Raw genomic sequence first — 11573 nt, forward strand, 5'->3', positions numbered from 1 at the left:
ATAAAATATTTAAGCCAAGATGGGTCAAGGTTTCTCGACCATTTGCGAGGGGGGAAGTCCCCCCAAAAACCAAGCGCCATGGGAAAACTACACGGGTTTCTGCGGAAAAGCAAATAAACGATGTCGCTATAATGGTTATACAACGCCATCTGTTTTGTTGTGATTTGTATCGATCGACTTTGAATAGAGTCATGTTTATGTGTGGTTTTTTAGATAAGCAATGTGTTAATGGTGGGCCTTTTTAGTGGTTTTTGCTTTGGGTTTTGGTAGCAAGAAAGTTATCTCTAAATGAAAAACCATTTGTTTGTAATATATCAATAATTATATGGAGAAACCTATTTAAAATTTGTAAAATCAATTTATTTTTCTTATAAATAGGTGTATATAAAGTATTTTACAAAGCCTAAAAATGGAATTTTTATTAACATTAAGTATATACATATATTATTAAGTATTTTGAGAAACCTTTTTTAAAATTTATAAAATCTGTTTATATTATAATATAGAAAGTAATTTACAAAGCTTAATAATTGATTTTTTATTAACAATATATTCCTAAATCAATTACTTCTCTTTCAATCATTATAAATAAATAATACCAATTTTCAATCAGAAAACTAAAAAACAGCTAATGGGATGCGATTATAAACATCCGATTGATGTTGCACAAGAATCCCCGAAGACATCGGTTAGCAGGTGGTATTATTTTAAACTCAATTCGAGGCGGAGGTGAGGCGACATGCTTATCAATCTTTAATGTTTAATTCATGGCCCAAAAACTAAAAATCCAAAAAAAAACAAGGGAGAACGCTATAGTCGAGTACCTCGACTATCAGATACCCGTTACTCAGCTAAATGGAGATATGCAAGCAGCAAGGCGAGATTAAAATGCGCCACCTACCGGCGGTATACAGATTTAAGCGTTATGGGCGTTAGAGTGGGCGTGGCAAATTTTTTTTTGGATCAATCGATAGGTATTGACGAGACCAACACATTTCAGTTAAAATTTTCTATCTAGCATCAAAACTGTAGGAGCCACAGTTTTGGGCGGTTTGTGGGCGTTAGAGTAGGCGTGGCAGTCTACTGAAACAAACTTGCGCTGCGTAGGAAGCTCAGGAATCTGCACGCCAAATCTCAATAGCCTAGCTCCCATAGTTTCCGAGATCTCAGCGTTCATCCGGACAGACGGACAGACGGACAGACGGACAGACGGACAGACGGACATGGCTAGATCGACTCGGCTAGTGATCCTGATCAAGAATATATATACTTTATGGGGTCGGAAACGCTTCCTTCTGCCTGTTACATACTTTCCGACGAATCTAGTATACCCTTTTACTCTACGAGTAACGGGTATAAACACCGAGGCGAGCCGACACGCATTGCTAATGACAGATGTAATAATTTTTGGCAATGCCAGCCAGATATTTAGCGAGCATTTTGCGAAACCCCAGACTAAAAATCCAAAACCCGAAAACTGAAAACTGAAAAGTCGATGCATATGCAAACCTATAGCTATAATAACAGGAAATCCAAGCCACCCGATAACGAGCCGGATTGCGCAATCCGCACGGAGAACACACGGCCCCCGGTGACTGATGTTTGATGTCCCATGTCCGATGTCCGTTGTCAGAGGTATTTTTGGGAGCAGGCGTATTAATTACATCCGCCCAAAGCACCGGGTTCGGGAATTAAACGGGCTACACTGGAAAATATATAGTTTGCTGAAGAAAAGTTCTGAAAACATCAAATTTAAACAGCATGTTAATGTTCATTTGTGGTTAAAACTTAGTTATAATAATATTATAAAAACCATATATTATGAATTTTTAATAGGTGTTTTAAAGACCAAAGGTATATGAATTTTATAACTAGTTCAACGAGGTATGATATAAAAAAAATATATAAATAGAACATAGGTTAAAAACTGGAAATTACATATATAGTTTGAGGAGAAATGTTCTGAAAACATAAAATACATTGTAAGATTTTTTTCGATTTAAAGAGCATGTCAATGTTCCTAAGTTTTAATAAGTTTATAAAAATTTAATATTAGGATTTTTTAATGGGGGCTTTTAGGGACCCAAGCTACATAAACTTTCTAACTAGTTCAACGAGGTATGATATAAAAAATAATATAAATGGAACATAAGTTAAAAACTGGAAAATATATAGTTTGAGGAAAAATGTTCTGAAAACATCAAAAATATTTTTTAATTTTGTTCGATTTAAAGAGCATGTTAGTGTTCATTTGTTGTTATAACTTAGTTAAAACGAGATTATTAAAACCGTATATTATACATTTTTAATAGGTGTCTTAAAGACCAAAGGTTTATGAATTTTATAACTAGTTCAAGGAGGTATGATAAAAAGAATAATATAAAAAGAACATAGGTTCAAAACTGGAAAATATATAGTTAAAGGAGAAATGTTCTGAAAACATCGAATACATTTTTCGATTTTATTTCGATTTAAAGATCATGTTAATGTTAATATGTCGTCAATCTTAGTTATAATAGGATTTTTAAAATCGTATTATATGCATTTTTAATAGGAGTTTTGACGACCAAAGATATACGAATTTTGTTATTAGTTCAACGAGGTATGATATAAAAAAGAATATATATATGATAGAATTGGGGACCAGTAAAGTAGGCAAAGGATGATTGCATTTACATATATATTAAACTAAAATTTCTTCTAAAAAAAAAAATTTTTTTTCCAAAACAAATATAATTTTTAATAGATCTATGGTTCTGGGAAGGAACAAAATAAAATAATTTTATTTTATATACTCGTAATTCCCAATAAAATGTTATGATAAGCAAGATATGTTAATATTTAGTACTAAACGTACCACCTTTTAATTACTTACAAAATGTATCTGTGCTACCAGCCATGTTATATGGGCAAATACCATATAGTCAAGCCCTTTTTTTAATGGTCCAATATATACAGTGGACTATTTGTTTTTCTGGGTGTAGTAGTGTTGACCGGCGATAACTCAATAAGCGGAATCTGCATTTTCGAGCGAAATGCGAACGAGTCGAAAAGGTTGCGCAGCATCCCAAACTAACTAACCCCAACTAATGAAAGGCCCCCTTTCTGACCACCTTGGAGTTTGGCAAAAGATGATGAAGATGGGGGGGAAATTGGGAGATGGAGATGTCGATCGCGATCGCTGACGATGAAGATGAAGATGCGCCGACTAGTTTTCGGTTTGGATCGGATCGGTTTGTCAGGGGCCCTTCTATAAAACGCGTGGCCGGGTCAATCGGGGCATCATTGATCGGTTGGACATCGAGGGCTCAAGCACGACCACTGTGAAGATGAATGTAAGCAGAGCATTTCCCAACCCAAGGCCAAGGATTACCATCGAGCCAAGGATTCATATAATCATCCATCATATCCATTTCATATCAGTGATAAAACCCATCTCTTTTTTTTTCTGTGACTCAAAAACTGTTTTGTGCTTTCTTTCGACTCGTTCTCGGTGAAGTTCTTTGGCGCCATTATTGCGCTCGCCATCTGTGCGCTATGTGGATTAACCCAAGCGGATATATCGCTCAAGCTGCAACAGCAACAGCTGCAACAGCAGCAGCAACAACCGCTGATCACCAAGGAGCAGTACTACAAGACGGGCGGTGGCTTCCAGGAGAGTAGCTACGCCAATTCCGGCTACCAGATCTTTGAGGTGCACAACAATTTCGCTGGCCAGGCCAAGGGTCCGGCCTATCTGCCGCCCCAGGGTCAGAGTTCCAGTGGTCAGGGTCATGACGACAGCTTGGATCTGTCCTTCCTGAACTTTGCCGATGCTCCAGCTCCAGTTGCTGCTGCTCCGGCTCCTGCTCCTGCACCGATTTCCGTGCCCTTCCCTTCAAGCTATCAACATGACTTCCAGCGAAAGGCACCGGCCTCGTCCTCTGTTGGTTACAGTGGCCAGGCCTATCTGCCACCCACCAGCGCTGCCACGCCCATTGTCCAGCAGCAGCAACAAGTGGTGCAGCAGCAACAGCAAGTGATTCCCCAGCAACTGCAAGTGATTCCACAGCAACAGCAAGTGATTCCACAGCAACAAGTGGTGCAACAGCAACAGCAGGAAGTGCCACAGCAACATCAGGTGGTGCATCAGCAACAGCAGGTGGTGCAACAGCAACAGCAGGTGGTGCAGCAGCAACAGCCACAAGTGCTGCAGCAGCAACAACATCAAGTGGTGCAACAGCAGTTGGTGCAGCAGCAACAACCCCAAGTGGTGCAGCAGCAACAAGTGCAACAGCAATACAGCCAGCAGAGCTATGAAGCACCCGCATATCTGCCACCCACTGCCGCCCAGGAGGTTGCCCAGGAGATTGCCCAGCCAGTGCCCATTAGCTACCAGCAGCCAAAGAAGGCTTTCCAAGGACCCACCTATCTGCCACCCCAGCAACAGCAAGTGGAACAGGTTCAGGAGGTGCAACAGCAACAAGTTCAGCAGGTTCAGGAAGTTCAGCAACAGCAGCAGCAACAGCAGGAGCAGCAGATTTCTGTGCAGGCTCAGGGCCAGGAATATCAGGCTCCTGGTTATCTGCCCCCTGGCTATGACTTCTCCAATCCCGATCAGTTGCCTCTGTCGCTAAGCCAGAGTGTAGCCACCTCACAGAGTGTGTCGTCGGTTCAAAATGTGGCCACAGCACAGAGTGTTGCATCGGTGCAACAGGTTGCTGGCGAGTATCGTGCTCCTGGCTATCTGCCACCTGGCTACGATGCCCCAGCTCCACAGGCACCAAGCCAGATCAGCTACCAGCAACCACAACAGCAACCACAACAGCAACTACAGCAGCAACCACAACAGCAGCAGCAGCAACAGGTGTATGTTGCACCCACTCAGGCAACTGTTAGTGATCCTGGCGCCCTTCCCGATGGCTATGACTTTGTGAAGCCCGAAAATGCCGAGGCAGCCATTGCCGAGCTGCACAGCCTGCAGACCGCAACCAAACTGCTGAAGCAGCAGCAGGAGCAACAGTTGCTGTTGCAACAACAGCAGCAGCAGCAACAACAGCAACAGCACCAGCAACAGCAGCAGCAACAGGTCGTGGTGCAGTCTCAGTTGCAGGTTGCCCAGCAACAGCAAAGCGCAGACATTGTCTACGGTCATCCCACGTTGCAGCAACAGCAAGCATTTTCTCCGCAGAGCACACTGGCAACATCCACGGCGGTTGGCTACCAGCAACATTACACGGCTCCTGGCTACCTGCCACCAACTGCCACTGTTTCGGCTCCAGCTCCTGCTCCGTCTCCCGTCTCCGTTTCCATTCCAGCTCCAGCTCCTTTGGCTGCCCCAGCTCCTGTTGCCGTTGTCCAGGCAACAGCAACATCTAGCTCCTACCAGCAGCAACAGCAGCAGCAGTTCAGGGCTTCTGCCTATCTGCCACCAACTGTTGCAGCTCCTGCCCCCGCTCCTGTCCATGTGGCAGCTCCTGCTCCTGCTCCTGTTCATGTGGCAGCTCCTGCTCCTGCTCCCGCTCCAGTGCGTGTTGCCGCTCCTGCTCCCGCTCCCGTTCATGTGGCCGGACCCGCTCCCATCGCCATTTCCCTGCCAGCTCCTGCGCCCACCCAGGTGACCCACATCCATTCCCTGCGGAGCTACATGAACACCGTTCAGCCCTTCGCCCGCTATGCGCAGCCAGTGGCCCTACGTCAGCAACACCAGCACGTCGTGCAGCAGCAACATCAGCAGGCACAGCAGCAACACCACCATGTGCAGCAGCAACACCAGCAGGTGCAGCAGCAACATCATCAAGTGCAACAGCAACAGGTCATCGAGGTGGCGCCCATGTACCGCGAGCAATCGAAGCGTCCCCGCTTCTATGCCCCAGCCTATGTGAGCAATGCTGTGCCCCGCCAGCAACAGCAACAGCAGCAACACCTGCACCACCACTACCACCACCGCGTGGTGCAGAGCCAGAAGCTGCAGCCACTTCCAGCTCCCACTCTGAACTTCAAGGCCCAGCAATCGCTGCAGAAATTCATGCCCAAGGACGTGCAGGTGGCGGTGAATGTGGCCATGGCTGCCACGGCGCCCGTGGTGGCACCACCCGCCCTGCGTGGCAGTTCGCGGGTGCGCACTGTACAGATCGTGAAGCCACATGCCACGCGCACCTTCAAGGTGCTGGAGCAACTGGATCAGGCTGGCGTCAAGACGATCAAGATCCTGGGTGCCACCAATGAGCAGCCGCAGGGACGCCACCAGGTGGTCAAGGTGGTGACCCAGAATGCGCAGAGCGGTGCCGAGAGTCATGTGCAGACGGTGAAGATCTACGATGAAGTGCAGCAGGTCCAGCAGCCACTGCGCCTGCAGCCACTAAGAGGTGGCAACAATGCCTACTTGCCACCTACGCGTCCCAGGTCGAGGATTGTGCGTCAGGCTTCCAAGCCACTGCGTCTCTATCCCGTCGCCAGTCTCTAGAGGATGGGGTCATGGTCAACTCCCAGCACTGATTAGTTGTTAATTTCATCATCGAGCGTTTACCTATTTTTTTTCTACCTCATTTCGCATGCATTTCTGTCCACACTACAAGCAAATCGCTATCCAAATACCCCAAATCGCATTCGAAATCTAATCATTTGCATGCAATAACAACCGATTCGAATTTCTTACCTAATAAATGTATACTTACGTAAAATATGTAAATAATTTGGCTGTTTAATTTCGTTGATTGGGATTGCTCATCCATTGGAGTTGGCTATGCATTTGCGGTGGACCTTGGGTTTTTATGTATTGGCATTAATTCTGGTGAAACGGAAATAGCCAGGTTATTTTGTAGGCATTCCAAATTTTATGGGATTTAAATTGGGTTTGATTGACGATTGTAGTCAATGCATTAATCAGCCTTTGAATTTTAGGTATAAGTATCTATCTTATCTATCTTAACTATTTTAGCTATATATATTATATATTATATATTTTATTTCTTCAAAAGAAAAGGTACTTTTGATTTTTTTTAATCGTATATAGAAAAAAAATCTTTAAAAAAGTTATTTTCCAAATTGAATTGGACTAAAATTGGTTTTAATTACAACTATAAATTTTAAATATCTATATTTGATTTGCAGATAGAAATATATATCAGATTTGTTTCCAATTTTACAAGTTTTTCATCAGCTTAGGTTATAAATCTTCCATTTAGTTTCAAAATAAGTCGTAAAACAACTTCGTACAAGTCCATTTCGTAGCTCCGATTATCTCCATGATCTCTATGACGATTTGGACGATGTCTCTGCTCTCGTATTGCTCATCCCAAAGGTGTGTCTTCCCCTTTTCAAACTCTCTCCCAATGCGTGACCTTCGTTTTCGGTTTCATTGGGGTTTTGGCCCGTGGGTTTTGACGGGTTTTTAAATTTGTTTGCTTCCGCTCTTAGTAACCGGCGAATAGTGAAAGGCCCGACCGGATTTAGTGCCTACACGACTCATTTTCGACTCATGTGATATACGATGACAATTAATCGCACATTACTCAATACTTAAATATCTTACTCTAAAAAAAACCACAAGATTTTGCAAAAACCTCATTTTAAGCTATTAGGAAACTTTTTTATTTTCCATCTTGTGGGACACACAACTTGAAAACCACTTATCAATATAAAACTAATACAAACATTTTAATTCTTTTCCTTTATTGTAGGGCTATAGTTGAAAAAAAACTAATGCTAAACACAAAACAGGGAATTCTATTTTCTTTCGGTGTATTTCCTATGAATGCAATCAATGCCACTTATTGATGTATGTATAACCAGTTTTTGGTCACCGCCCGATGACATAATTATCATCTGAATGCAGCTAAACCCTGAGCCTAACAAAAGCGATGAGCCACTCCAATTTTTATTGAACTAGTAAACCTTTACCAATAAACAAATCATTTTAAACTAGGCGGGAAAGCTCAGGCACAGAAAAAATATAGTAATAAATATCAAACCAGTATCATTTTATGTCTATGGTTTTCTTATGAAACCTAGCTTTATATCACTTTGTTTTATGATGTTGATTTTAATAGATCTAATTTAAAATATTATTGTAATATATCATTATATCACTCTGCTATATGATTTTGATTTTAAAAGATCTAATTAAAAATATTATTTTAAAAACCCTATAGAGATGGGAACCATTATATCACTATATTCTAAGATTTCGACTTTAAAAGATCTAATTAAAAATATTATTTGAAAAAACCTATGAAGTTGGGAACCATTATATCACTCAAATTAAAAATATTGTTGTAAAAAACCAAAGAAGTTGGGAACCATTAGTTTTAAAACCTCATCTGGGTTTCTTAAAACTTCTTAAGACATACCCCACCCCAAGGAAAATACTTATTTCCAGATCTTATCTTTCAATAGGTTTTCAAGTCTAGATATTTCGCGGGACAAACTGCAACCAGATGCCGCCCTTGTGGACGCCCACAAAGATGACGGGATCTATTTCGGTGCCGTCTAGGGTGCGAGGACTGACCAGGACCTCGAACCGCTGGACAATGGCCGCCAGGGCAGCCTTCGCCATGGCCAGGCCCAAACGCATCCCCACACACTGCCGGGGTCCATTGCCGAAGCCCAGGAAAACGCCCTGCTGCTTGAAGTTCTTCAATCCGCCGTCCAGGAATCTTTCGGGTCGGAATATGTCCGGTTCCGGATAGAATTCGGGATCATTGTGCAGGGCGTATACGGGAATCATCAGGTTGTCGCCGGGTCGCAACTTGAGCGGTTCCGCATGGTGACTGCCCCGCAATTCGTACGCCTTTGTGCAGGTCTTCGAGGACCAACCTCCGGCCGGATAGATCCGCAAGCTCTCTGGAAAAAAGGGTTTTGATATACTTGGTTTTCGGAAATACCATACCATCACGCACCATTGAAGCAGGCACTCAGGTAGGGCAGGTCTATGAGCGCGTCTAGATCAGGTAGATCTCCGCCGGGATTGGACTTCTGGAGTTCCTCGAACAGACGTTGCTGGCAATCCGGATTGCGACCAAGCTAGAAGGATAAATACAACATACATATGAAATATTGTACCTTGAAAAATATCGAATTGGCGAACTTATAGAAGCCTGATCTTAACTTTTTTGTGTGTAGAAATTCGACTGTAAAAATTGCTTTATTTCTGCATTACAGTTGTTGACCTAGATTATAAAATCATTACGAATTTTAAATCCCTTATAAGGTTGGCTAAAAGTCCGTCTTTCAAAATGAAACCATTCCCATTTTTTAGGTGAAAAATATATTGTTGCATACTTTGAAAAACTTTATACTTTATAAGAAAATTTAAAACTTGATATGCCTAAACAGTCATCTTATGTATGTATCTACTTTTGTCGGTGTAGCGAAACTGAAGTATACGATTTCAAGCCAAAGAAATAGTAATTTTTAAATAAAATATTCCTAATATCAGAGCAAATGTACCCCCAAAACGCATGCAAAACTCTATAGTTTTTACGAAACCGACTGATTTCTTGGTTAGTTCTTAAACCAACCATCCCTTAAACCGTCGGAGATTCCTGAAACAACCTAGTATATGTCTGAATTTAACTTTAGGGCGAGTTACGGCCCAAAATCTCACCTTACTAAGAAGTATTATCTTAACCTTACCAGCAAAAGACATTGGGCAATGCTGTTGGAAGTGGTGTCCAGGCCGTCGAACATGAAGGTCATGACATGCGAGGCCATGTCCTCCTCGGTGAGATCGAGGTCCCTCTGCATCTCGAGCAGGTGGTTGATAAAGTCGTTCCGCTCCTGGTTTTTGGAACGGCGCAGCTGCAGAGCTTCGCTGATCAACGCCCCGTAGAATTCATCGTGGGAGCGGGGAAATACCTTGGGGCGCAGGCGCCGGGGAAGATTTGGAAAGAGTCCACAGACGGCACCTGCAATGGCCAATCCCATATTCTCGGCGGACATCTCCTGGTTTTGCCGGACAACTGGAAGTGGATTTTCGCTGAAAGCGCGAGCCTGGATGCCCAAAACACAGTCGAAGAGAGATTCGCCGGTGAATCGCAGGCCAAGCTTTAAAAAAGTGGAGAGATTGTATTAAAATCGTATTAATTGCAAGTTTCAAAACCCCTTAAAAGGTGTTTAAAAGTATGCTAGAACTAACAAGCTAAAAAAATTGTTGCATACTTTTTAGCACCCTTTTTCAAGATTTTTTAATATAATCTTTCTAAAATCTTGCATTTTAGAGCTTTGTTTCCTATATCAAGGCACAGAACTACCCACATCAATGCCGTCGAGATCCATTCCCCCGACCGACTTCCTGCAGATGAACTCGCAGAGATCCCGACAGACGCGCTGCATGATGGCATGGGTGGTGCGGATGCGTCCGTTGGTCAGCAAAGTGGAGAATACCGCCCGCTGGCGACGCCACTCCTCACCCTCCAGAACAAAGGGATTGAGGGCGACCAGTCGATCCTTGTTGATATCTATCATCTTGGAGGCATCGTTGTCCTCGAAGTGTTTGAAGGCGCTCACATAGATCTCGTAGACCAAACGGGGTTCCAAAATGAGCAGCTTGGGTGCGCGCACCAGGAAGCAACCCACATAGCTGTGCGTATTCCGGTACCGCCTGCAAAGTAAATAGGAATGGGTTTCTTATATTATTAGTAAATTTTGAGTACATTTGAATGAAAAACTTTGGGTTATATAGAACTTATAGATGTTTTATGGTATCAATGGTAAACCTCAGTTGGATTCAAAGACTTCTGCCAAGATGCAATAAGAAATGGTATCCGAAGCTTAATACATTTTTAATATGATCTATAAAAAGAAATACCATTTATAAATTATTACAATTTTCTTAAAGCCAATGGTGTATCTATAATCTATATCGTATCTATAATTACGTTTTTTAAAAGTTTTTGAGAACTATTTTTTCGACATATATATATATATATGTATATGTGTATATATGTATAGGTATAGGTATAGGTATATAGGTATTAACATGCGCAAATACACTGGGAAAGGGGTATGGGAGATATATCCCCCCACTCGGGTTAAAAAGTATATGTAAAATCTATTTGATTCCAAATTTTTGATATCCACTCAACAAATTTTTGTTTATAACCCCCCCATAACCAACTTGTGGACCCGCCACTGGCCCCTTAAAATCACAATACCCACATGTAGATATCGCGCATATCCATAGTGAAGTGCTGGCGTGGCCACACCATATTGGGAAAGGACCCGAAAAGTGGAAGGACTCGGGGCTCCGTGACTCCGCGACGTCGCCAGTGGCCATAGTTGGAGACCAAAAACACGTAGATCACCCCCAGCAAAGTCGCAATTCCCAGCAGAAGCGATCCAAACATGACGACGATGTAAGCGAAACTGAGTGGATGAAATTGAATCTGATATGCTGATCTTGGGCACCGGGGGATCGCCTCCCTAGCGTGCTTCTATTTTATATTTTATTCCTCAGTTCGCAATGAGCTTATGTGGGTTTGCGTGACTCTCAAATGATGGGGTGCCATTATCGAATTAACCGACGACCTGCTCTTATATCAAAACACATAAGGAGGTGTATTATAAAGTCAACCGATGAGCTTTTGCAATCT

The 11573-nt window shown here is 42.7% G+C and overlaps 2 protein-coding genes across 2 annotated transcripts; one reads left to right on the forward strand and one right to left on the reverse strand.

Moving 5' to 3' along the window:
• Positions 1-3243: 3243 nt before the first annotated feature.
• On the forward strand, positions 3244-6673 carry LOC108005117 (uncharacterized). The gene is made up of 2 exons (XM_036821309.3): positions 3244-3335; positions 3500-6673. Exons 1-2 carry the CDS (start codon positions 3330-3332, stop codon positions 6443-6445), a joined length of 2952 nt encoding a protein of 983 aa, XP_036677204.2. The 5' UTR covers positions 3244-3329; the 3' UTR covers positions 6446-6673.
• Positions 6674-7681: 1008 nt separating this feature from the next.
• Positions 7682-11365, reverse strand: Cyp28c1 (Cytochrome P450 28c1). The gene is made up of 5 exons (XM_017068367.4): positions 11140-11365; positions 10237-10582; positions 9616-10026; positions 8880-9003; positions 7682-8823 (listed from the first exon to the last, which is right to left on the reverse strand). The coding sequence occupies exons 1-5, from the start codon at positions 11325-11327 to the stop codon at positions 8387-8389; spliced, it is 1506 nt and encodes a 501-aa protein (XP_016923856.2). The 5' UTR covers positions 11328-11365; the 3' UTR covers positions 7682-8386.
• Between the last annotated feature and the right edge of the window lie 208 nt (positions 11366-11573).

This window comes from Drosophila suzukii, chromosome X (assembly GCF_043229965.1).
Source record: "Drosophila suzukii chromosome X, CBGP_Dsuzu_IsoJpt1.0, whole genome shotgun sequence".
Classification (NCBI taxonomy): Eukaryota; Metazoa; Arthropoda; class Insecta; order Diptera; family Drosophilidae; genus Drosophila; species Drosophila suzukii.